At 41.7% G+C, this 25,762-nt stretch overlaps 1 protein-coding gene across 32 annotated transcripts in view; it reads right to left on the reverse strand.

Annotated features, from left to right (window-relative positions):
- Window positions 1-1,486: 1,486 nt before the first annotated feature.
- The window catches only part of LOC101165037 (muscleblind-like protein 2a), a 54,604-nt gene continuing 30,328 nt past the window's right edge, over window positions 1,487-25,762 (reverse strand). For 2 of the 32 annotated variants that reach the window (XM_078931422.1, XM_011485292.4), the window contains exons 3-10: window positions 19,232-19,396; window positions 17,114-17,317; window positions 15,439-15,699; window positions 10,959-11,012; window positions 10,489-10,639; window positions 8,712-8,747; window positions 6,801-6,895; window positions 1,487-4,256 (exon numbers count right to left, since the gene is read on the reverse strand). In XM_078931422.1, the coding sequence (XP_078787548.1) occupies window positions 4,242-4,256; window positions 6,801-6,895; window positions 8,712-8,747; window positions 10,489-10,639; window positions 10,959-11,012; window positions 15,439-15,699; window positions 17,114-17,317; window positions 19,232-19,396 (981 nt within the window). In that variant the 3' untranslated portion in view covers window positions 1,487-4,241. Of the gene's footprint in view, window positions 4,257-6,800; window positions 6,896-8,268; window positions 8,480-8,711; window positions 8,748-10,488; window positions 10,640-10,958; window positions 11,013-15,438; window positions 15,700-17,113; window positions 17,318-19,231; window positions 19,397-25,762 lie in introns of those variants that run through there. The other 30 variants (XM_078931457.1, XM_078931460.1, XM_078931418.1 and 27 more) reach the window with 19 other exon arrangements.

The raw sequence follows: 25,762 nt of genomic DNA on the forward strand, positions 1-25,762 counted from the left end.
TAATAAACTTTTAATTACTTCATGGAGTTAGCAGTGTCTCATAAATCAATTTTATCTGTCAAACTCACCTGTCAAAGTCAGTGGGCGGGGCTACCTCAGATCCAGATGATTCAATTGGTCTGGCCTGAAGTCTTTCACGATGTGACGGCTAAAGTGATGGTGTACCTTCACGGTCGACCTGGTTTGAGACTTTTTTATTTTTCAAACTTGGGATCATTAATCATAAAAGGTTTGCAAAATATATATAGACCTATGCATATGGAACATGGGGAATTGAAATCATTAAATAGTACGTTTGAAAAGGAGTTAATTTTTGTTTTACTTATTTTTCCCCATTAATTATTAAAATAGTAAAATGAATCAATGATTTTGTTACATACAATTGAATTGGTATTTTTAATAGGTAATAATTAAGGTTGTTTTCATGTATTTTAATTTGTCACATTTGGTCTTCCATACATTTCAGCATTGAAAAACCTAATAAAATGTTCCTATTAGACCTACCTTGACAAACCTTTTTTTTTTATCTCTAGACAGGACTAAAAGTTATGAAAAAAAGGATTATGCTCATTTAAATGTCACTCAATTAGAATGTAATATCCTTTAATAAATAAAAAATCAGTATTAAACTACATATTAATAAATTTTTACAAAATATGTTAACTAATTGCATCCGTTTTATGAGGTATTTTCAAAAATGTGGTTATTTTTGCTTTCCGGACATTCTACTGTCTTGTTAAAAAAAATAACATCTGTTTAATGAGTTATTTTCAATAATCAGGTCATTTTTGCCTTCCATACCTTCTATGTTTTCATTTAAAAAAAAAACTTAAATCCGTTTAATTAGTTATTTTCAATAATCAGGTCACTTTGCCTTCCATACATTCTATGTCTCATATAAAAAAACAAAACTTAAAACCGTTTAATTAGTTATTTTCAATAATCTGATCATTTTTGCCCTTCATACTTTCTATGTATTGTATAAAAAAAGCAACTTAAATCTGTTTAATTAGTTATTTTCAATAATCGGGTCATTTTTGCCTTCCATACATTCTATGTCTTGTAAAAAAAACAAAAAACAACTTCAATCCGTTTCGTTAGTTATTTTCAATAATCAGGTCACTTTGCCTTCCATACATTCTATGTCTCATATAAAAAAACAAAACTTAAATCGTTTAATTAGTTATTTTCAATAATCTGATCATTTTTGCCTTCCATACTTTCTATGTATTGTATAAAAAAAGCAACTTAAATCTGTTTAATTAGTTATTTTCAATAATCTGGTCATTTTTGCCTTCCATACATTCTTCAATCCGTTTCGTTAGTGATTTTCAATAATCAGGTCACTTTTGCCTTCCATACTTTCTATGTATTGTATAAAAAAAGTAACTTACATCTGTTTAATGAGTTATTTTCAATAATCAGATCATTTTTGACTTCCATAAATTCTTTCTTGTCAAAAAAATATGTTCAGACAAAACTGAAATAGTTTGAATTTCTTTATTTCTTTCTTTCAATAAATTTTACACAAACTTGCTGGAACCAAAGAAACATTTGACTATATAAACATAACATAACACAAAATATATGAAAACATAATAATAATAATACATTGAAAAGGATTACACTGAAACTGTCAATCGTATGAGGGTGCTCTTGAATTTCTGTCTGTTGATGAGCTGCAACCAGGATGACAGAGGCCGTCACTTCAGAACCTGCAGCATCCCCTAGAGCGCCCTCTGCTGGCTGAAGCTGAGAACTTGACATCCATCGCTTCCATGGTAAGGCAATGGGACAAAGTGAAAGACCAGCGACTGCTCTCCTCTGTTGCAGCCCCCACTTTTGGCCTTGTGGCGCACACGTTGAAAAACAGAAGATTTTAGAGAGAGAGGTTTTCCGTAGGAACTCAGAAAGGGGTTTGAGGTGAGAGTAGCCGTTCAAGTTGTGAATAATTTCATACAGAGCTCTTTAAAAAGAAACAAAAAAAAACAGAAAATCCTCAAGCACGATGGACTCAAGATAAGGCAAAGTGTTTTGGATAAGCTGAGTCTGCCTAGGTGACCAAATGCTCAGAAAGTGCTCACGTTTCTTCTCCAACCGCAAGGAAAACATCTCCAGAAGGATCTGTTCCTACCGGAGCAATCTTCTTTTTTGTACAGACATCTTTTCTTTTTTATCACTAGAAACATTCAGTGTGTTTATTATTCATTCAGAAAAAAATTTGTCATGCAAAAACACATTAAAAGGTGAATTCCCGGTGCTTTTGGTGAACAGACGGACGAAAACCTCCTTTAAAAAAAAAAAGAAGTACACCCCTAAACCCTTTCAAAATAAGAGCGTGAACGTGAAGGTCCTTCGTTTGGAGAACGACTTATACATAGATTATTTAGTCCTTACATATATTCATATAGAGATTTATATTCATGTGTAATCTATGTAACGTAGATGACTTTTTAAATCTAAAAGTGTTACAGTCACAGCGCTATAGAGGCTGTTATTTGCTAAGGAAAATATCAGGTCAGAATCTCAGTCAAGAAGAAGAAGAAGAAGAAGAAGAAAAAAAATCGTTATCTTCCATCTAACTCGGGTACAGTGTTTTAACACATAAAAAAAACAAAAAAAAAAGCAATGTCATTTACAAAAATACCAAATTTAGTAACTGCAACGCTCGGTTGCCACGGCAACGACTTAGATCGTTATGAAATACTATCATTACTAGAGTGAAAAGTACATCTTTTTTTTTTAAATTAATTCATTTATTTTTAAACATTTTTTTTTTGCCTTTTTGTTGTTGTTGTTGTTTTGGTTAATCTATACAATAAAATTTGTAATCCTTATTTTTCCAACAACACAACCAACTCTATATAACTCTATTATGCCGCAACGCCGTGACAGTTGTCGCCCCAAATGTGAGCCACCGTGCAGAACGCAGCGCAATAAATTACATTCATCTCAAAATAGAATAGCTTACAATGTCATAGTTTCTTTTTTTTTTTTTTCTTTTTTTTTTTTACCAAAATCTGACTAAAAAGAAGAAGTAACGTAAATGACACCGTAAAGATGGGAACCATCTTTTCCACGAGTTTTCCAAACACATTCCAGGTGAAAAGAAAACAAAAAAACAGCAACAAAAAAAAGTTCCCGCTCTGCGTCGCGTGACTGTGGATTGTCAATGTTAATCGAGCACCGTGACATCACATCAGAGTCTGGAAAATCCACGGAAAAATGAACGTTTGAGCGTCTTTGAAACACAAAAATGACGTCTTGAAGGTGGAGATGTGGGGGAGGGAGGGGGAGGGGGGACACAAACTTTAAATAATACATTTCTAGAATATAAACTGTCAAAATAAGAGACACTTTTACATACGTTACACAGTTTACAATACAGTTGTCTCGCTCCCGTTCCTCGTGTAAACTACGCAAACCCACGTTTAGAAACGACGGAGGTCACCACACATTCTACAAAGCTATTGTTGATTTGTCGTTTCTCCTCTCTCCTGGTAAAAGTCACTTGTGGATGTGGAGAGATCCCCAAAAAGGTCCTTTTTCCTGCCTCCACCCCGCATGCGGATGTCGGTGATGATCATCGTCTTGTTTAGGCACTTCTACAGTTTTCTAAAATGGAACAGGATCGTCGGCGATAAAGAAGGGGGTGGGGGTGGGGGTGGGGTGGACAGGAACGACCGGCGGTCACGGATAGCCCTCCAGGTGAAGTTCAAGTCATCTTTTTGCTTTTTTTTTGTCTAGAATTAGCACTTCAACCTCTTCCGGACCCTCGTGCACGCCCCCTCGCGGGTTTGGTTGAGGCTTTTCTCTTCGCCGTTGCAACGACTAAAGGTTGCAGCACGCACTACGGCAAAAGAATTGCAAAAATGGATGCAACTTTGAGTGACAGATGTGGGGCTTTAATAGCAACGGGTCGACTCGGTCCGTTAAAAACTTAAAAACCTTCAGGAGGGGAAGGAAATCCCTCCAGAGAGATGATAAAATGACTTCTACGCCGTTCCTGCTGTACATACGTGTTAATAGCTGTTTATCTAGCAATACATACAGTTGATGTGTGTTACTTTTGTGTGTGTTTGTGTGCGTTACACCGGCACTGCAGTTCTTACGGTTAAATTCTGAAGGGTTACACTCTTAGCATGCAGGTTGCTGCACCTCCACAGCGGAGGTTAGGTAGTATTTACAGAGGGGCTGTTTTGGGTTTTCTAGTGCAGCTTGGTGAAACTCCGCCTCTTTGACTATTTCAGGATGATCTGGAGGACAAACAACAAAAAACAAAAGAGAGAGAGAGGGGGGGGTTAGTTGAACCAGCAAGAAAACACAAACCAAACATTTCTGACCGTTTTGAGATCAAATAAAAACTTTAACGTCTCGTTTTCTCCGAAAACAGCTGTTGTCCTGCAGACCTGCTCACATTTAGTTTGATGCTTCGAGCAGCAGGTGGCGCCGCCCCATACGTGCCACATCTGTGTTTTAAAAGCTTAAAATTAAATGTATACAAATTTCTTTAGTCAAATTGTAGTAAATCAAGAGCAGAAGACGGACGCATCCACCTTTTCCTGGTCCCATCTGGTTCTACAGCTCACTAAGTATCGTTCGCCGTTTTTCTTGCGCCGCAAATGTTAGTTCCTCACACTAGGATGACGCATTTGAGCGCATTTGAGCATCCACATTCAATATAAAAAGAAGTCAATAATCGTACATCCGCGTTTCAGGCTACGTACGTTTTTTCTGCTGTTTTCAGCTTTTTTTTTTCATGGATGTACGTCGGCGTTTTCCGGCTATCACATTCAAGTTGACATACGTTTTTCTTCCATTTTTCTGTTTTTCATAAACGCTGAACGTTTCAGGCTACCGCGTTCAAAACTCTGCAGTTCACGCGTTGCTACAGACGTTTTCCGTTTTTGGGCTGTACGTAAAAACGCGCAGCGATTGAACATGCATTAAAAGTTCAACCTGTTGAACTTTGACCGAACAGCCACTCGGCTTGGGTACCGATGTTTGGTTTAGGGTCCTTTTCAAAACGCCGAACTGTTTAAAAATCATGGAAGATAAATGAATAACTGCGATTAGTTGACACCAAGTCATTGATTTATCGGAATAGAGCTGTGAAATAAAAAGCCGGGACCCGGATTTACCAGATCTGCACCGCTTGGACATTTCGCACCAAACTAGTGTGAGGCAGCTACAGTCCAGTGTGAACACCGAACACTAAAAGCACCCATGTAAAGCGTGTCCTTGAACGCGGCATTCATGCCCGGAAGCTTGAGCTTGAGAGAGAGAGCATGTAAACAGAAAGCTCTCAGCAACGTGAAGGGGGGGGGGGTTGCTTTGCGCCACCAGGAGCGACTTTCTGATGAACTCCTGCAGGCAGGAAGTACGTCCTAGAAAAAAATAATCATAATGAAAAGACCACGGGGGGGGGGGACTTTCAGGGTTGCTGAGTCATTTCTGATCACTCCTCATTCACACCAAGGAAAGAAATAGTGTGGGGGGGGGGCGTGAAGCGATTGTTGGTCAGCCGAAACAGTGCTGAGTGAGTTTGTGAGGCAGATGACGTCAAGAGGAAAAGGTTTTACATGGATGAAGAGGAGCTGGCCTTCAAAGCAGCGCAGAGATCTGCCAGCAGAGGGCGCTGCAACCTCACAGCTCACAGCAAAAGTTTCTCCTGAGCGCAGACGACGTCATCGGCTCCTGCTCGCCGCGTCACATCAACCGTTCCGCCGGGAGCCGACCGGACGCGCTGACCTCATGTGGGTTCAGTCTGGTTTCCCAGCACACACTCTGCCAGACAGACTGAAACGTGCCTTTCTTCTTTAATCCAATTTTGATTCAATTAGTTTAAAAGATTGGACAAAAAATGTTTACCAGGCAAACCCAGAAAAGTCTGACTTCTGCAGCTCCTGACCTCCATCAAAAACAAATTTTAAAAAATCCAAATTTGATTAAAAAAAAAGTGCATGACAAGAGCAAACAAGCGTCTGAATCTGACAGAGGAGGGAAGGGAAAGGAGTATGCGGGACAGGCGGATGCAGACAGAGGAAGGCTGACGTCATGGTTCCTCCTCGTCCCTCCTGCATGTTTAAAGCGCAGCCGCTGCTGCTGCTGCTGCATGCCAATTACAGCAAGAGACGTTGACTCACAGGAAGTGAGCGCATTACTGGCTGATGAGAAGCAATAAAAGCCCAAACTGGATCCTCCTGGATCAAACACTCAAAGGGATTTTGATGTTTCTGCTTTAAATGTGAAGATGCTGGACTCTGAGGCTCAGACGATGCTGCTCGCGGCGTCAGCATGTGGAGCACGTCCCGCTTCCCCTCCGTGTCCTCAAAGCACCTCTGCGCTGGAAACCAGACCCGCGTGCGTCACGTCACTCCGGCAGCCCACGTTCGGAAGGCTGCCTTCAGACGTCGTGCGGCTAAATGTTTCTCTCTTTTTTTAACTGGCGGAGACGGGGTGAAAGGGCGCGACCCCTGAGCGGTCTGCAGGAGAGACGGCGTGTTTTCTGTGAGTTTGCCGAGCACGCTTAGCGGCACAGATGAGGCGCCCTACTGCAGATGAAGACATCGAGAGAAAAGAAAGAAGACAAAACAAAAAAAAAAACATGCAAAAGTGATGCAACGTAACACAACTACTACTTGCAAAATGTGGGAGCTCTGAAGAAGTGCTGTTTGTGGGGGGAGGCGGGGCTTAACTAGGCTTTTGGGCTCGCTCGGGCGGAGCTTCGGCTTTATGAGGAGGCAGTTCTTATTCAGAGCTCCGGGGACTGATGAAAGAAAGCTTTAAAAGGAGCAAACCTGATTGGCTGGTGCTGTTGCTGCGTAGGGGACACTTGTGGCAGGAGTTGTTGCTGCAGAGACAGTAGCAGGCGAAGCACTGTACATCATTTGGACTTTGTTTTTTTCGAGGGATGGAAGGACGGGGGGGGGGCAAAAGGGAGGAGGAGTAGGAGAAGGTGGTAGCAATGGGAGAGGGTTGTGGAGCATCATGGTAACCATGGTAACAGGTTTTTTTTTTTTTTTTTATTGGACGGGTGACATTTGTTGCGGTTGGAGGAGGTGAAAGAGAGCCAGCGAGCCATCGTTAGGGTTACGCCGGCAGATGGCATGCAACCGTTCACAACGCAAAGCCGGGGCAGAAGGAAAGAAAAGGAGGCATGGGAGAAAAAACAAACAAAAACAAAAAAAAAGGAGAGAAGCTGATTACAATCACAAGGAAATTTATGTGGACAATCAGTTGGCTGCTTTTTCCCAGAGAACTTACAATCAATCAACCCCTTTGATTAAAAACAGATCATTTTTGCATTCTTTGAAAGAGTTGCACCAAACGAAAACAAACATCCCTTTAAATGCGTCCAGTCTTTCACCAAAACCAAAGAGAATGTGGTCACATGATCTATTCATCACAGGATATGATGTCGTTAGACCACACCCATAATCGGATATTAAATATTAATATATTAAAACTTTTAGATGTTCGTATTTTTCGCTGTAAAGTTCTTTTTTTCTGGATTTGCCTGTCTAACAAAAACTGCACTGATTTACAGGTTTTATTATTATTTTTTTTGTTTTTAAAAGGCCTATATAATGTAATGTAAGTGTATTATAATGTGAATTTCTAACAAAAAACAACCCCAAAGTGGGGTTTTGATCCGTTCACGCATCTAAAAACGCTGCGCTCCTTATCCAGCCCCTCCCAATCCACAAAATTGTCTCACGTTGTGATGTCACAAAGTTAGGAACAGCCCCTTCCAGGAGGAGTCGGCGCTGCTAGCTCCGCCCCCCAGGCTAACAGTCACGGCTAAACGCTTTCCTTTAGATACACAAACTGCACATCCGCCTCTGTAAAAGTTCGGATGTTTGTTTTTGCAGTGGCCCACTTTAGGATGATGTCATGAAATGGGTGGGGCCTCAGAGATCGAGTCGTCTTACTTCTGGGTAGGAAAACAAGCAGCGAAAATAGCTCAAATTTCATAAAAAAAGGTAATATATAACCACATATTTGTAGTTTACTCAGAAAGGCTTAAGAAAAACATGACATTGACCCTTTGAGATGAGCTTAAATGACACCAAACATTTAGCATTTTTGTGCAATTAGAGTTAACCTGCTTTTTACCTGTGGTCCTCTGTATTTCCAAGTTAGCACTGGTTCATTTGGAAATGTGTCGGTTTTTGTTGTGACAAATTACAAAAATGTTTGCCGAATTTAAAGTTTAATGAACCCTAAAAACTGAATAAATAAAAACTACTACCAGCACTACAAACAGTAATTGAAAGGAGCTTTAATTTGATTTAGGATGTATGTAAAACAACACTTGAATCGTGGTTTTAGAGCTACTTTAGCCCCAGGTTTTTATCGATCGGTAATGAGATGCTGCGTTTTGTTTTGGTGGGGAGACAAATGGCGCCATCAGACAGGTTTTCTCTGGGAAACTGATTTAAATTTCCTGATCAAAACACAGCAAACAGAAGCTATCCTAAAGCACAAAGCACAAGAACAGATCACACACACACAAAAAAAACACACAAAGAAACACAGTCAGTCAAACCCGGAGCTTCAACCTTTAGGTGACACACCACCCACCTCCACCCAAAAACACATGAAAATGGAGACCCCAGAAGAGTTTTTTTTCTTTTTATCTCACCTGTAAGGGCTGCAGACACCCCCACCCCACCCCCCAAGTGTGTGAGAGAAACAACGGGACCTACCAAGACCGCTAGCGGGAGTCATGCACAAGACTGACCCTGTCGTGATCATGCAGAGAAAAAGACAGGAAAGGGGGGGACAAAAGGGGGAGAGAGGGGCAAATCAGTGGGTTAATTTGAGGAGGAGGAGAAGAACAAGGTTAGACAAGACAAAAAAACGGAAAAAAAAAAGTCTAAAAGCTGCTGTTGCAGCTGCAGCATCAGCTAAACACGAGGCAGCGTAGCAAAGCAAGCGGACCCTCTCCTTCATGAGTTCATGCATTCAAACAGAGAGCAAACTCGGCTATTATTACCAATTATTTATACCTGCAGATGTCAGGACTTTATTGCTTTAATCTGGTTGTTCTGGACAAATGACGTCATTTAAAATAAAAATAAAAATCCTTTCTGCTTTGTAGGCCACGAAATCCAGAAAATCCCTTACTCAGTCACAAATATGAACAGAGGAGCATTTATTTACTTTACTTTACAGAAAGTCAAAGCAGCCGTGCGTGAAGAAGCTCTGCCTGAGATCAGTGAACGTGTACGAGGAAAAAATGACAACAAATGCGGGAGGAAGGACGAGGGTTGCTATCGGTTACCACACTCTCTGCGATCGACTGCCAAGCTACGACTTCTTCTGCAAGAAGAAGACGGAGAAACGGGGGGACAACTTCATGGGAGCTGGGGCCCCCCGCTGAGGGGGGGCAGCGGCTTTGACACGGGGCGAGCAGATGCATCACGCTGACGTGGTCGTATATCAGAGAGAGCGGCGCCCGATCCGCCGGATTCAGGGAACGCTGGAAATGTTAGCGTGCGGCAGCGAAACAACAGCCTTCAGGGAGGCATCTTCAAAGACCCCTTTTTGACACGCGCTGTTAGACAGGTGACTGAGTTAGGTTTTAAAGGTGGGTTTATTTGAAAGAAGAAAAAAAAACATTAAAGTGTAATAAACGGACTTGCGTTTTAAACTAAATGCTAAAACCTGGACGTAACAGCTGAAAAAAAAAAAAAATCTCCTTCCTTCCAGGGCTTTTCATCCCAGTCCTCACCTCCTAAATCTTCAGGGATCCTGATTATCAGCCCAAAATTTCTCAGCAGGATCTGAACTGATCTCACAAGCAGCTGGAGGGACATTAAAAACTCCCATGTGAAGTTTTAACGAGGGATTTTTGGAGAGAGAGCTGGGGAAGCCATTTTTGTGTTGGGAGGAAAAGAACCTCATCCCGACTCATCGTACTGCAAAAACAGAATCTTTAGGAAGTAAATAAACCCTTAAAGCCAGAAAATAATCTTTTTCTACAACAAAGTAAATAAGTGTCTTACTCACTAGAATTATTTTTGTTGCTATTTTAAGCTTGATTTTTCAAATTTTGTGAATTATTTTTAACTCCTTTCTATGGGGCCTGTTTTTGCAGTGCAGACATTGAGGTGGAATCCTGATGGTTGGGGCCTTGTTTCTGCCGCAATAGAGCAGGATTTCTGCGCCAGAGGAACCATGAATTCGATCAAATTGTAGTAAAAACCAACCAGCTAACATCTCTGAAAAGGAGCATCTAGGTCCTGAACCTCCAGAACTTAATCCTGAGGAAGATTTAAAGTAGAAGCCGTGGTTTTGACCCGTCAACTCGTAACGATGAGGAGAGGACTGTCGAAACCTTTGCTGCAAAAATGCAGATCAATTCATACATTTTTGCCTGTTCTACCTGTTCAAATAAGCCTGCCATTAAAAACGGGTTATATCATTGCCAGTGAGCAAGCGTACACAAATACTTTTGTCCGGTTCTGCGTGAGCTCTTACCTGTGGGAAAGAAGGCGGGCTGCTGGAGCTGTGCGTTGGCCAGAGCCTGCTGGTAGTGCAAAACACTGGGACTGAACAGGGAGCTGGCTCCGTTGCTCTTCTCGAGTGCTGGTCTCTTTGGTAGGGGCTGGAGGACGCCGTGTGGGAACGCCTTACAGCCACCAATGCACACATTAAGACACACACACACACACACACATACACAACAGAAGCACAGCAGGTTTGTACTGTGTGCAAACGCAACATTTTGTATCTGTTCATTTGTCTAAGCGCAGCAGGACAATAAGACAACAGTCATCGACATAACAGGAGACTACTTTAACATTACTTCATTAATGCATAATTCAATCAGAAATCTAAACATTAAAGTGTCTTACACAAAAAACAGAAGAGCCAAATTAAATTCTGTGAGTGGCTACAGTACAATTAAAGAAGCTACATGCAAAGCAAAAGGTGAAAGGTCAAAGTACCAGGTCTACAGTTGCCTCGAGGGGTCGCTTCATTGCTTTGGCAGTCGACTGAGTCTTTAATTAGCAGGCAGCGAGCACATGATGGCAGTGGGCCAATGGGATTCAAGCGTATTAACATACAGGTAACAGCAAGCAGAGGTGCATCATGGGGGACAGCATTGCATTGTGGATAGGTGAGAAGGAAAAAAACAAAAACAAAAAAATAATCTGAATGCAAGTATACCACATACAAAACAACAGGCATGCACAGAAACAAAAAAATCAGTTTCCTTTACTTCCAAGAAACGTGGCTACTTTCTGAATTAGTAAAAAAAAAAAAAAAAAACGGTTCTACATTTACTTTTGGTTAAGAACAAGCAAGAAACTTTGGTGTACTGAGCAAGAACATCTGCTAAGCTAAGCTAAAAAAAAAAAAACACAAAAGAAGGAGGAAGGTGAACCAAAGATGTCCGTCAGCTACTTAGCATCTACAGAGAATCTGTGCCAGGTGATTTTGAGTCTTCCTGAACAACAGTGATGAAGATCCGGTTCACATTAGTGGATGAAATCGCTAAAAGTTGGGTCTGCTTTGACCGAACAACCTCAAAATTGACCACACATTTATATTTTGGAGGCGTTTAAGACCTCTAAAGCTACGTTCACACCGGACTTCCAATGAAAAATCAATGGAAACGCGCGTACATCTGGGGCTTCTGCGTTCCGAAATCTTCTATTTTTACGCGTCCAAAACTCGTGTTGAAAGTTAAACTGGTGGAACTTTGTCCAATCAGCGACTCGTATTTGGTACTGACGTATGGATACCGTCCTTTTTAAGTCATTAAAGTACCAACCGTTTGAAAATTTATCATGGAGAGATTAGTCATTGAGGTTTGTTCCCGGCGGGAATTCTTCGACGCCAAGTCTTTCATATTTCGGAATGGAGCTGTGACAGAAAAAGCCTGGGGCGAGATTCACCAGATCTGCACCGCTTCGACATCCGGCGCCAAGCCTCTCCCAACAGTAAGTACTAGTATCGGGTACCGACGGTCCAGCGTGGAACACTGTACGCTAAAAGCACCGGTGTGTACGTAGCAAAAGAGAGACAACAAACCCACTGTTTGTAGTTTTTGTCGAGCAGCTGTGAGGACGGAACCTTCATTTAAAAATCAGTTTTAACTCCAAAACAAGGGATTAAAGGAGTTTTGTTCTTAGTAAAGAAAAAAAAAACATATTTTTGGATAAATTGCTTTCTCTTAGAGAAAAGGTCTCAAATAAAGTCAAATTTTTATTTGAAAGAGGAAAATATATCATCATGTGATTCTCTATATGGATCAAATAATACCTGTTGGGTTAATGTGTGCTGAAGTTAAACAAGTTTTTGCAGCACTGAAGAAAACTCAGTGTGGACCTAGAATGTGGAGCTCTGTTTATTTTTGCATGACCTTGAATGTGGCTGCTGGAGGGGGTTTCAAAGCAAAAAAACGTGACATGGATGTGATGAGCGCCGCGCTGTTAGGGGTCCATGCACACGCCTCCGGGTTCCCCTAAAGCCTGGCAGGACTGGTTCCTGCATCGCTGACGCAGACGGGGTTAGTTCCGATGGGACACGGTCCGTGAGAAGCAGAGAAGGTCGCGGCGCGGTGAGCAAACACATAAAAAGAACAACATCATCTGGGTAATATGATCTGACGCTGAGACTATCAGCACTCTATCTGATTTACTTTTTAAAAAGTAAAAATGGATTTGCCGCCCTGCATCAGGTATTACGGCTGGTGGAAAATGGGCTTTGGCTTACGGCTAACTCCTGAAGGAAAATTGGATTAAAGGTGCTGACTAGACAACTGGTCGTCCTACGGTTGACCCTCCTAACCTCTAGCACCGACCGGAGGTCGGCTGGTAAATCGGAGTATTCCAGGAGGAACGGGCCCTGTTGAGCTCCAGCAGGTTAGAAAACAGCCGTGGAAGTTTGAAAAAGAGAGCGAAAAGCAGCCAATAGGAGGAAAGTGCGTCAAGCATGCCCATGCCATGGAGGGAAAGGGAAGTCAGTCAAGCACATTGATGCGGTGCGAGGCGTGCAAGAGCCAAGCCCCGATTGGAAGAAGCCACTTGGTTGGGGGGGGGGTTCTACCTGTCTGGATTTCCACCTGCTTAATTTCAAAGTGAGCTTTTCAAAGTAAAAGTAGAAGAGGGTTGTAAACCCCCTCCCCCCCTCCGATGCTGGATTCATCCATAATTCAATTTGCAGTGATCTGCAGAGAAGCACACTTATCACCGAGAGAGGCGGTGTGCGATGGGAGGCGGGAAGGGGGAGCGGGGGCAGCACATTGTCTCTGAATGCACCAAGGGCATTGGACAATAAGAGGACTGCAGTGAGATAACAGCGGATCGTTCTCGCAGCGTTGGCTAATGACTTCAGTTCTGTCTGGAGCTGGTTCTGCACTCAGCTGCAGCACTTTGGGTCCGTCAGGGGGAAAAAAGCCAGCAGAGGTGGGCATGCTTCGGTTCTGATTCGGCTCGAACACCCTCACCCCCCCCAAATAAAGGGAAATCATATAGATAACTGTTTTAGAGAGTAATAAAGCAGGGCTCCACATTTAATGATATGCGAGGAAATCAACCAAACGTATTACATAAATATGTGCATAGACCTGTGTGGCTGCCTGTGTTTTCACTAAAAAACTAAAAAACAAAAAGGGAGATGTCAGATATATTTTGCTATCCTGCGAAGAAATCAAAAGCAAACAAATAACACTACGAAACCATTGACTGTATATGAGAACTGGACTGGACTGCTGGCTCCGACGAAATTAAGTCAATTCACAATACGGACGCCGCTATGTTGAAGCCAGACGCTGTCAGTAAAGAGTGATTAGTCCGAGTCGGTCATTATTTCTATGGCAACCACCCTCATCAATCAGGAGTGAGCTTTTTGGAAGGCCACGCCCCTACCTTGAATAAGTTGCTCTACACTTGCAATCACACTTGTACCACAACGTTTTACGGTAGTACTTTACGATATAAAAATGTAAATATTTGCAACAAGTTTGCAGTGATATGCAACACTTGACAGTAGTACTTTAGGTGAAGTGTTGCGTGTCGGCATCAGATGTTTGCAGCAATATACCACACTTTACAGAAGTACTTTACACAGTTTAAAGTACAACGGCAAAGAGTTGCATATACTACCAGAAACGCTTGCAAATACCATAGTAAAGTGTTGCAGATCTGCAACAAGTTATCAGCAATATCTTACGGTTGTACTATTCGTAAAGTGTTGTGTATCGGCAGCTGCAGGTTCGCTGCAATGTACAACTTTTTTACGGTAGTACTTTGCACTTTACAAAGTGTTAGGTGCTGCCACAAAGTGTTGCATATACTAACACAAAATGTGGCATATCTGCAACAGGTTAGCAGCGATATACTGCACTTTACGGTAGTACTATTTATTAAGTGTTGTGTATCGGCAACTGCAGATTCGCTGCAATGTTCAACTTTTTATGGTAGTACTTTATACTTTACAAAGTGTAAACACTACCACAAAAAGTTGCCTGTCTGTAACAGGTTTGTGGTGATATACACCACTCTACGGTAGTTTGTAAAGTAATACCACAAAGTGTTGCATATATTAACACAAAATGTGGCACATCTGCAATAGGTTAGCAGCAATATACTTCACTTCATGGTAGTAGTATTTGTAAAGCATTGTGTATCGGCAACTGCAATCAGCAACTTTTTATGGTAGTACTTTATACTTTACAAAGTCTAATTACTACCACAAAGTGTTGCCTATCTGCAACAGGTTGGTGGTGATACACAGCAATCTACAGTAGAATGTAAAGTACTACCACAAAATGTTGCATACCTGTAACAGATTTTTGCCGAAATAAAAACATCATGGTAGTACTTTACAGTTTACGCTAGTGAAGTAAGAATCTGTTGGAATTAGTTGATTGCGTGAATGGTCAAAGAGTTGCGGTACGTCAAAGAACGTGTTGTGTCGTGTTGCTGGCAACAGCTCCAGCATGAAAGGGTTAAGTGGAAGAACTGACCTTCAAATGGCTGAGAAGCCAATCAGGGACGTGACAACCAACTTTTTCATTTGTAAACACTAATATCCCCCAAATGGTTAGTGGCCAATCAGGAGTGAGGTTGTTGAAAGTCCACTCTCCTATTACTTAACAGAGGGCTACGCAAAACCTATCAAACATTTTTAATGTTCAACGTGAGACCATCTTTTTCTGTTTAGGCATCTGATTGGTCAGTTTATAACGTGAATAACTTGATCTACAGAAAAAATATGAAGCTGTGTATTTCTCTATAGAAGTCTATGGGATTCTTGGAGCCGGTGGGCACTTCCTGTTTGGAACGGGGGTCACTCAGTCCTGTTCATACGTACAGTCAATGTGTAAAACAGAATCATCCAAACCGGTTCATTTGTCAGAAAAAGCAGAAACTCTGTCAAATCAGTTCGGAGAGACTACAGGACAGGTGTTGCTCTCACCATGGCTGCAGCTGTGGCGGCAGCTTGGGCCGCCACAGCTGTCTGGTTGGCCTGGTGTTGGGTCGCCTTGATCTTGGCCTGCAGGTGGGCCGGAGGGTGGAAGTACTTGCACTTCTCGCGGGAGCAGCGGCTCTTGATGTAGTCCATGCACACCGTGACTGTGTTGTCGCTGGTGTCGATCATGGGGCTGTCGCTGGGGTGGGCGAAGCGGCAGTCCGTCTCGCCGCGCGCACAGTTGCCCCGCTGGAACTCGCGACAAACCTGGAAAGCGGGAGAATCGCACGCAAACACATTCACACGAACAACACAAACACACCAAAGTGACTCATGTAGTTTGGTTCCAAAAGAGAGAAGTTAAGAAACTGAAAAGTTTGCTAAGAAAATAACTGTTTGGGTTCAAAATAGGCGACTCCCCTGTCCGATGTAGGACATCTTTTTGGACAAAACACTTTAAGAACCGTATTATGCTTAAATTTAGTTTAGGTTTTTAGCCTTACTGTCCAAAAGGCTAAAGCTAATAGATTTTAATTAGCCTAGTTTTTTTACGTTGTCGTTTTTGATCGGTTGAGGTGTTATTTGTTTCAAATGTATGTACGTTTCCGCTCATCTGTCTGTACCCACAAACTCTCTGCTTTTGGGACGACAGCAGGAGTGATATTAATCTGGTTTATTTTAAGAGTGTGTAAGTCCCTTGTTTAGTCCTATGTGTACTTGTTTGAACCTTGCTTTAATACTTTGACGGATTTAAGTTAAAATTTGTTTTTGTTTCTTTAAATGTTGCAGTAATAATCAGTGAAATCCACAATATGAATGCAAGTTGGTGGGGATTTTGTCCAAAAATGTCTGTTTCAACACATTCACCAGGATGGGTTCATTGCACTTCGATTTGACGTAAGTATCCTATAAACACTGAGTTTATAGGATACTTAAAAGAACAACAAAAATAAAATGAATTTAAAGCTGAGCTTTTAGTTTGAAATAAAGCATAAAAGAGAATTTTAAAAAAATAGGTTTTAACTTATCTTTACCAAACACATTGCCATAATATTTCTGCTGCAGATTCATGAAAATAAACAAACAAAAAGCCACAAATTAAATTGCACGGCAATTTTAGCGGATGAATTACTTAAAAACCTCATCTCTGCAGAATCTCTGAACTGGTTGTCGCTAAAACACAAACTGGAGCGTCCACACAAACATATATAAAACCGTCCGCACACACGAGCGCACATACACGACAGCTTTGTGTAGGAGTGCATACGTGTCCCACAGGGACACTGTTTAATTAGAGCCAGCTCTATTCAGTTGCTAAGTGACAGCTCTCCTGCAGAAAAACAGACACAGGCGTACACCCACGCATCACCTCCAGGTCTTAGGTAGATTATTGTTTATCTTCATAAATATAGTGGAGGGAAAAGGCAACTCTCTTTCACAATAAGCTGGTCTTTGAAAAAGTTGTTTGCCAAGCAGGCAGATGGAGGTCCCATGCTGCAGAGCGAATAATAAACAAATAGCGGGGAAAGAACATCAGATTTAAATGTTAATCTGTCTTCAACTCAAATTTGTATTCATTTTAGACATTATCTTCCTTAATTTGTTCAATTCGCTGCACTGCAGTAACTGGTGATGCACTGAAACGTCTGGAAAAAAAGGGGGTGGTTTCAGGGTGTGTCACCTCCAGCTTGTCAGTGCGCAGCAGTTTCTGGTTGGAGGAAGAGCCAGCGGTCACGGAGACGGGCGGGCTGCCAGGGACGATGACGGGAGTGCTGGGCAGGATGTCTGTGGGCACCAGGCCCATGCTGTGGGACATGGGAGTCAGGTACGGAGTGTAGCTCAGACCTGCGCTGGAGCCCAGACCTTGGCTGACCGGAAAAGTCTGCTGCAGGCGGAGAGAAGAGCAGATGTTCAGCGCCACCCTTCTTCTTCAGATTTCTCCATCAAATGTGTCCTGTAGAGCGGCGGTCCCCGACCTTTTTCAGGCAACAGACCGGTTTAACAGTATTTTCATGGACAAGGATGAAGAAGTCTGTGTTTTGAATAACATTTGAGGATAAAGTTTCTCTTCATCCTCTGTAAAAACATCTGCAGCTGCTTTAAACTCTATTTGTTCACTAGATTTCATGTAGGAATCATTAAAAAGTGATCTAGATTTTCCCATAACCCATAACTTCAGCCTCATTTGACTGTTAAGGAGCGACGAATAAATGACAAAAAAGACGATCACTAAAGGGGTACTTCCTAAATATAATCGTAAACGCGAATCCACCGCTTAAATAACTTTATTAGCAGCTTCCTCGTAACATTAGACAGCCGGGTGCTGAATATTCTGCAATATTATTATGGTGTGTAGGAACAAGTGTCACAATCAATCCATGTTTGGAGTAAAGACTCCTGGTTTTTGTCTGTTAAGACACAGACGCTCTGCACATTTTGCATATTTTCCATGTGCCCCATTTTTTTCTTTTTCGATCCATGTGTGATATGTGCGTAATTCATAAATGTTTCATGTGTTCGCATTTCCTCGACGTGCGTAGATGTCCATCGAAAGTTTCTGCCGACGGACATATTTTTGTGTCGTTTTTACGCAAATATTACGTAAATCTTACGCATTGTGCATGCTTTTTGCAAGATGCACACGGAAATTTGTGTCTTCCCACGATTGTTCCACGTTTGTCTAAGAGACATTTCACGCATGTACCACCAATGCATAACTCTTACATCACGTATACGACGCACAAATCACATTAAAAGTACATAATCGACGCACAAATCACTAACGAATTGCATATAAACAGCGAGGGGCCGCGGCGGGAGCTGACCATGGTGCTGACGCCATTTGATTTCTCCTCCATGCTCCGAATGTCAAAGCGAAGAAATTCAATGGTTTCCGTGTTCTTTGTGCGATTTAGTCTGCAAGTTCTTCAGTGGTTTTAACGTCGTTCATTAGTGATGCATCTTTGAAAATGTCACATAATGAAGCACAACCTTTCTCACTTTTTCCACATCAATTCATGTATGAACAATTTTCATTGGGGAAACAACCGCTAAAGGTCAACCAGTTGTTAGAGGGAAAATAACAGATATTTTAACTAATATTTATTTTTTCAAAAATAAGATCTAAGTCGCTCCTGAGTATAAGTCGCACCCCTGGCTAAACTATGCAAAAAAAGGTACGACTTATACTCAGAAAATAGAATAATCCCCTGGTGGTCAGTTTGGATTTTTTTTAGAAAACAAGAAGGGTGGGAGGTCTGAAAGATCAGGGTCAGGCAGCACGGATGAAGATCTTTCAGCAGGTTTGCTTTGGCTTCTGTCCACGGTCTTAATTAAAGAGCCAGAGACTTAAGAAAGCGGGGTGCAGCAAAGACGTGACATGGAGGATGCAGCGACCGAGGAAAGGAAGAAGGAGGAAGAGAACAACTGAAGAGAGGGGAACAGCTGTGGGGAGCTGGGTGGCGGGGATGACAGTTAGAACTGGGGGGAACAAAGAGAAATATATATGTGGGAAACATGGGGGAGATGGAGAGAAACAAGAGAATCTTTTTATTGTAGCGGTTTTTGCTGAGCGTGTTTGTTCCGATGCAGTTAAAGTCATCCAGGCTTGGCAGCAGCCCAGTCCACTCCGCTTCAGCACTGAGGAAACGGTTGCAGGGAAGAAATTACGATCTTTGGAGGCTAATCTCCAAACTCTACGAGCTTGTCAGACAGAAGAAGCTGCTGCACCTAATAAGATTTTTTTTTTTTCTTGCAAAGTCATGCGGCTCGTCGCGGTATTTCCCAGAGCGACACTAACCACATGCTGCATGGTGGTGCCGGGGATCATAAACTGCATCTGCTGAGCCAACATGGCCGCTGCCGTCTTCTGCTGGATCAGGTTGTTTCGCCCGTTGATCTCCAGCTGGGTCTTCAGGTGGGCCGGCGGATGCAGGTACTTGCAGTTTTCTCGCGTGCAGCGGCCCTGAGGGCAAGAGACAAAAGTCTGTAAACAAGCATCACGAAGACGAGAGACGGGAGAGAAGCATCTTTCTAATATGTTTTCTTCAAGCATTTCAAAAATCTTTGGAGGAAGAACTCGCTTTGACTCTATTTATTAACATTCCTCAGAGCTTTTGTTTAGGGAACAAAAGATCAAATTCGATCATCAGTTTGCTGCGGTGCAGTGGACAATCAAAAAGAAGATGGTTTTCAACCATTAAACCTCAGACAAACTGACACTTAAAATGCTCTCCTTTAGGTTAAAGTCAATGAGGTGGTCACTAATAAAGTTATGTTTCGATTCTTAAATTTAGAGTCTGTAGTATTTTAGTGGTTTCTATTGTGGTCCATTTTATTTCCTTTTTCACAAGTCAGTTCCGCAGGAAACATTTTTTGGGCGGGAGCCTGAAATGTGAAGCAGTGCGGCCATTTCCAACCCGAACGGCAAAAAGCTAACAGTCACATAGCTTAAAAATGCTGCTAATTTTACAATTTGACCTTCATTTTTTCAAAACATTCTTTGCTCTTCAATAGCAAAAGCCGTTCTCTGATATTTTTTATAATCTATTGCATGTTTAGCCGGCTAGCTGATTGTGTCTTCATTTTTGGAACCTTGTTCCCTGGATAAATGGACCGCAGCAACACTTATAGGCTTTGCCGTCCCCGGCGACGATTCATGAATCGCACGTCACCAAACAGAGGCATGGAGAACTAAATGATAAATAAATGATCAAGAATAGAGGAGAGAAGGAGGCGAGAATAGAGGACAGAACCCCAGTGCACCATAGCTTCCCCAGCATCAAACTTCTAGCAGCCTACTACTAATTATTATTGTTAAGTTTAATTCAAACATGTTAACAGTAAGTCAAATATTCTCTGATTATTAGCTAGTCTGGCAATAAGGCTGTCCAAAGAGGAATGTTTTAAGCCTAACTTTGAATGTAGAAACTGTGTCGGCCTCTGATAAACGCGTCGTCCGCTTATCTCAGTGGAAATGCAAATGCAGAGGCTGGCGGGGTCAGGCTTGCAGGAACACTGGTAGATGAAGCCAATTACACTGTCAGAGCAAGGCCTAATGGCGAACACAGTGATCCAATATGGATCCTCCACAGCAGTTGTTGCAGGAAAGGGGGGAAGGCACACGGAAGCCAGGTCAGCAGGGGACAAATGAAAGCCAGCATCGAAGGAGAGATGTGCAGAAAGCAAAGGGGACAGAGCGGAGGTGTCTGCAACGGCACACAGAGTCTTAGAGGATAGAAAAGCAGGATAAAAACGAGTCTGGTGTAAGGAAGGCTGCTGGTCCATCTAAATACCTCTTAATACCATGACACAACCCAGCCCACTAAGTATCCTGATTAGCTATATCACTGCCATCGTGATTTCTCCAATTTCCTCTTATATGACGGGTCTGCCTCGCGTCAAGGACAGAGTTTAATCACTCAAGTGCTCCACTCAAGCACCGATTTAAAAAAAAAGTCAGACGAAAGGGAAGCGGACCGTGAACGGGATGGCTGTCGTGTGCAGCGTGCAACCATCTGGACGGTCTCTGACCGAGGGCTCGGCTGAGCGAACCGTGCGGAAGTGGCATTGAACACATCAGTGCGGGATTGATGATCAGTCATTGGCACTCAAAATCACGAAGCTGCAAAATTTCAGTTCCAGGTTCCACCATAACAAGTATCCTTTCCTAAATCGTTTTTAAATGTCTCACGAACACATTTGTGTTTGAATGTATGGTCACAACAGCATGTAGGACTTTGCTAGCATCTGTTTAGCAACACCAACAAACAAGTGGGTTATGTGTGAATGCTTTGAGTTTAATTCAAGGACTACAGAACTATCTCTCTGCAGGAATTGATGTTTATTCTCAGCCTTTAGGTCCGTAAAGAAACATTCGCAGGAAAACCTTTTACTAAGGCACGCTTAAACTAAAAGCCATACTCTTATTGTGAACGAACAAAGGGGTTCTGTTTGAATAAACAAGTAAAATCATGACACAGCTATTGTGTTTTTCACAACTGACAGAATAAATAAGAGCACCTAAAACACTTTTACAGCTAATTTTCAATCTATTTAGTTCAAATTCAAAATGGGATTTTTTTTACGAGTCTTTCTGTTCAAATGAAATTTGGACTAAATAGTTTATTTGGAGAATAATAAAATTAGAATCTTGAGTTTTGCTGCTGAAAAACAAGCTCTAAGTTTCTTTCCAATAGTGTTCCCTCACTGATTGCTGGCGTTACGTCCTAAAAATAACCTGTGATAGGCGAAATCCGCGAAATAGGATTGCAGATAGCACAAACTCCATACGCATTTATCAGACAAGCACAAACATTTTAAACTCTCAAAGTTGAAACCTTCATTAGCATTAGCTGCGTTTCCATCACACATATGCGCAAAGCTTTACAAAAACTCTAAGAAAGTAAAAAGAAAAACATAATTTGGCATAATCTACCGTATTTTCCGGACTATAAGGCGCCCTTTTTTCATAGTTTGGCAAGGGGTGCGACTTATACTCTGCAGCGACTTATAATAGAAATAAATTGAAATAAATACATTGTTAACCCTCCTGTTATGTTCATTTGTGAGGAACAGAGATAATGTTCCTGGGTCAATTTGATGTATGAGGTATGTTAAGTGTTTAGAGTATGTTAAGTGACTCAGAGAATCAGCAAACCTTTTTTACAGTAAGATCTTGAAGGCTTACAACATAATATTTTATTTTCCAATGATTTCATAGATGCAGAAATGCAATAAAAATAACTACATTCTACAAATACAGGATGAAAACAGAGTATTAGTTGGCCAATGATGCTTCATGAAAGGAATAAAAAAATAAGTATGAGAAAGAAATACTGTGAAATTATGAGATAAACAGTCTGCTATGATTGTGTCATATGAGGTTTTGCAACTTATTAGTTCTTGGTCTTAGATTTTGTCAAATAAATTTCCCGTCAAAATGCGACTTATAGTCCAGTGCGACTTATCTGTGTTTTTTTCAACTTTATAATGCATTTTTGGGTGCGACTTATACTCCGCAGCGAATTATAGTCCGGAAAATACGGTAAATCATAATTATGCGAATAAACATAAACCAACTTATGTGAGTTGGATGGGGCTATGGTCTCATCCACAGCCCCATGGGGTGGGCTAGGGATAAATCACCATTTTGGAAAATGGTGATTTAATAGAGGGGCTGAGGATCCAACAATTCCACATGACACGCTCAACTTTTAATGAGCTGGTGAAGCCTGTGAGTTTTTTCAAAATTGGGGTGTTTCTATTAGGCGAATTTCTTCCAATTTGCGCAATTTTATAGTGAATGGAGACGCATCAATCGAGAAATAAGTCCAGTATTATGGAATGAAAACAAAGATCTGATCGCAATCAAAGATTTATGTAGGATTCAGATAGATTTTGCAACCTGAACGCACTCTTTACAGGAGACACAGAGAATATTGATTGACAAGAACAACGGCCAATCAGGATGCAGGACACAGTGCACCCTAAACAAAACAAAAAATATCTAAAGAAAAATCAAAGAAAGATCCACAAAAACAAAGAGACAATGATGGATGAGGAATTTGGACACAACCTTAGTCTATGTACAACATAAAATGTTATACTGTAGACTGAGCAAAGAAGAAGAAAGGTCAATATCACCACAGAAGAAGTAGAAATGATGTTATAGTGACATAGAAATGGAGAAAAAGAAGAGTAGCAGTTTACGGAGAGGAATATTTTTTCTTGAAAAAATCATGTATTGAAAATAATTACTTTGGAAAAAATAGTCAAGAACATTTGAAGCTTCAAGGCTTCAAAACAGTACACAAAAGTGACATTTGGTGACCAAATAAAGCAATTAAGACCTCTCTTAAGTACTCAAACACTCAAGTACTTTTTTTGTTTTGTTTGTTTTTTTGTATAATCTATTGATTAAGGATTATTAAAGACCCTTTCTATCTTTCTGTCTGTCTGTCTGTCTGTCTTTAATACAATAACTTTTGAAATCTAAACACAAGTCTTGATAAGACTTGGGATGAACACACAAACATGTCGTCTTTTGTTTAGCACCAAAGATCCAAAGCGGAAATAGAAACGGCTAAAATATTTGTGATTAGTGGACAGTTTGGGGTATGATGGAACAAAAACATCATGCTGTAGTTCATTTTTTGGGAGTAGCGTCGAGCCTGCAGCCTTGTAATGACATGAGTCGCAGGCTGGAAGGGACTGACCAGGTGTGAAAGCGGCAGCAAGCCCCCGATACCCTCGCTCCTCCTTCTCAGTCCGCATGCACAAAAATCACACCTGCCCACACACATGCATGCTAAATCCCTCCATCGCAGCAAGCCGCAAACACACTTTTAACACGCTCACAAGTGGAGCACACCGTTGGGTTTCCTTAATTAATTATTCCAGCACTTAACCCTGCGGCCAAAGATCTTTAAGGTGTAAGAAATAATTAAAGCTCTGTGGAGAGCGCCGCTAAAAATCGGCAAAAGATGTGGATGGTGTGAGCGCCGTGTCCACAAGAAGGAACGTGTGGGCAGGTGTAACTGCAGAAGAAACTGTGTGGGAGAGTGTGATTCTGCGCCTGCGAGGAAGAGAGCCCTGGACAGCATCCCAGGCCCGGTCTGCAGAAAGCCACACCATCCCCACAATGCCCTGCAGACACCTCATGTACCTGCTTACACTGGTAACAACACACCCGTAAGCAGAGCGAACCCTCAGAAGGAGATCTGTTCAGAAACAATGATGGGAACGGTCGGTGCCAGGCCTCGCGCTTGAAAACCTCCTGCTGTCACCTTCTCTTTCTGCCTTTCACAGATCCACCATAAACCCGTCTTTTGCTCTGCGCTAAAATTTCTGTGATTCATCTGCTTTGTATCAGCAGAAGATGGAGGGAGTGATAAAAAAAAAACAACAAAAAAAACCCCAAAAAGCTTCCTCAAGCGCTTCTTTGATAATGGAAATTCCAACATAATGGGCTAATAAAAGGCATCACACTGTTTGCAGCAGTGTTACCAGAAAGCTTTGCAATTACTGTAAATGATCTGTGTGGCATCCATCATCATCGCACCGCATATTTGCTTCTGCATCGTTTATTCTGAGCATACGCTTCAAGTCACAGATATTCACCTCAGCTCTTCATTAGCCGAGTTGTGAGGCCACAAATGGAAAAAAATAAAATAAAAGTAAAGAGTCACCATTTTAGGGCTTTCATCAAGGCTAATGTTAGATTTGGTAAGGTTTTTGGCAGTCCATAGCAATTTTGGAAAAGTTACTTAATGCCTTAGTCTCATGGACCTGTGTGGGTGCTGCACGTTTTTGGGTTGTCCGGTCATAGAGAGGAGCCGCCTCTTACAGGAAGCACAGGTGTGCCTTACTCTTGTGGTACTGCTGTGGCTCGTATGACCACCTCAAAGGGACGTCATGAAAATGCAAAGTATCATTGTCGTACCTGCGGTAAATCTATCATTATGACATCCAAGTGTCCTTATAACGCACTCATTAGTAGTCACAAGTAAGATGGAAGTATTGGCCCCTTACCAAATGCAAGTTCACACGCATGGGCTGTGCACATGATAGTTTAGTGCCCGTAGGACGCCTGTAGGATGTCCACATGTTCACACCGCCCTCAGCAATGCACAATCAAGCGGACACATATAGGTGCATTTTGGGCTTCAGCGTCCAAAATTCGCAATTTCCTGGGTCGCCGTGCACATTTTAAACACCGTTTTTAGGCTATATATGCAAAATGCGTTAAAAGTCAAACCAGGTTGTACTTTGACCAATTAGGGACTCGGATTTAGTAGTGACATATGGATGCTGTCTCTTTCAATTTTACGAACTTGATCACGTAGGATAAATTTAATAGTTGTGTCTTTCATATATATAGGAATAGAGCTGTGACAGAAGAATCCTGGAGCGAGATTTGCACCGCATCTTGTCCCCAACCCTCTTCCAAATGTAGGGGGCAGACATGCGCTATTTGATAGCGACAGTTCGGTGTGAACACCATATGCTAAATGCTAAAAATTAGCGTTGCAGTTAGCCTGCACATAAGGGATACGCAAGGACCACTAAAGTGTGAACACGAACTGGCTCCATTCGCATAATTATTCACAGGATTATTATAAAAAAATGGTTTGCCCATTTTTCATCCACAGACAGCCCACATCCACCAGTAAAGACAGTTGTGATTGAGGCTTTAGGTATTCACAAACAGGACACGGGTACTTGCTGAATTTGAAGAGGTGGTAATTGACAACCTCTTTGCAAAGTAGTTAAAAAGCTTTTACCCACAATGCAATGGTAATGAGCTTGACATTGGAGGTAATTTAAGACA

The sequence above is a fragment of the Oryzias latipes genome, chromosome 2 (genome assembly GCF_053564925.1).
Source record: "Oryzias latipes strain Hd-rR chromosome 2, Olatipes_Hd-rR_3.1".
NCBI classification, from domain to species: domain Eukaryota; kingdom Metazoa; phylum Chordata; class Actinopteri; order Beloniformes; family Adrianichthyidae; genus Oryzias; species Oryzias latipes.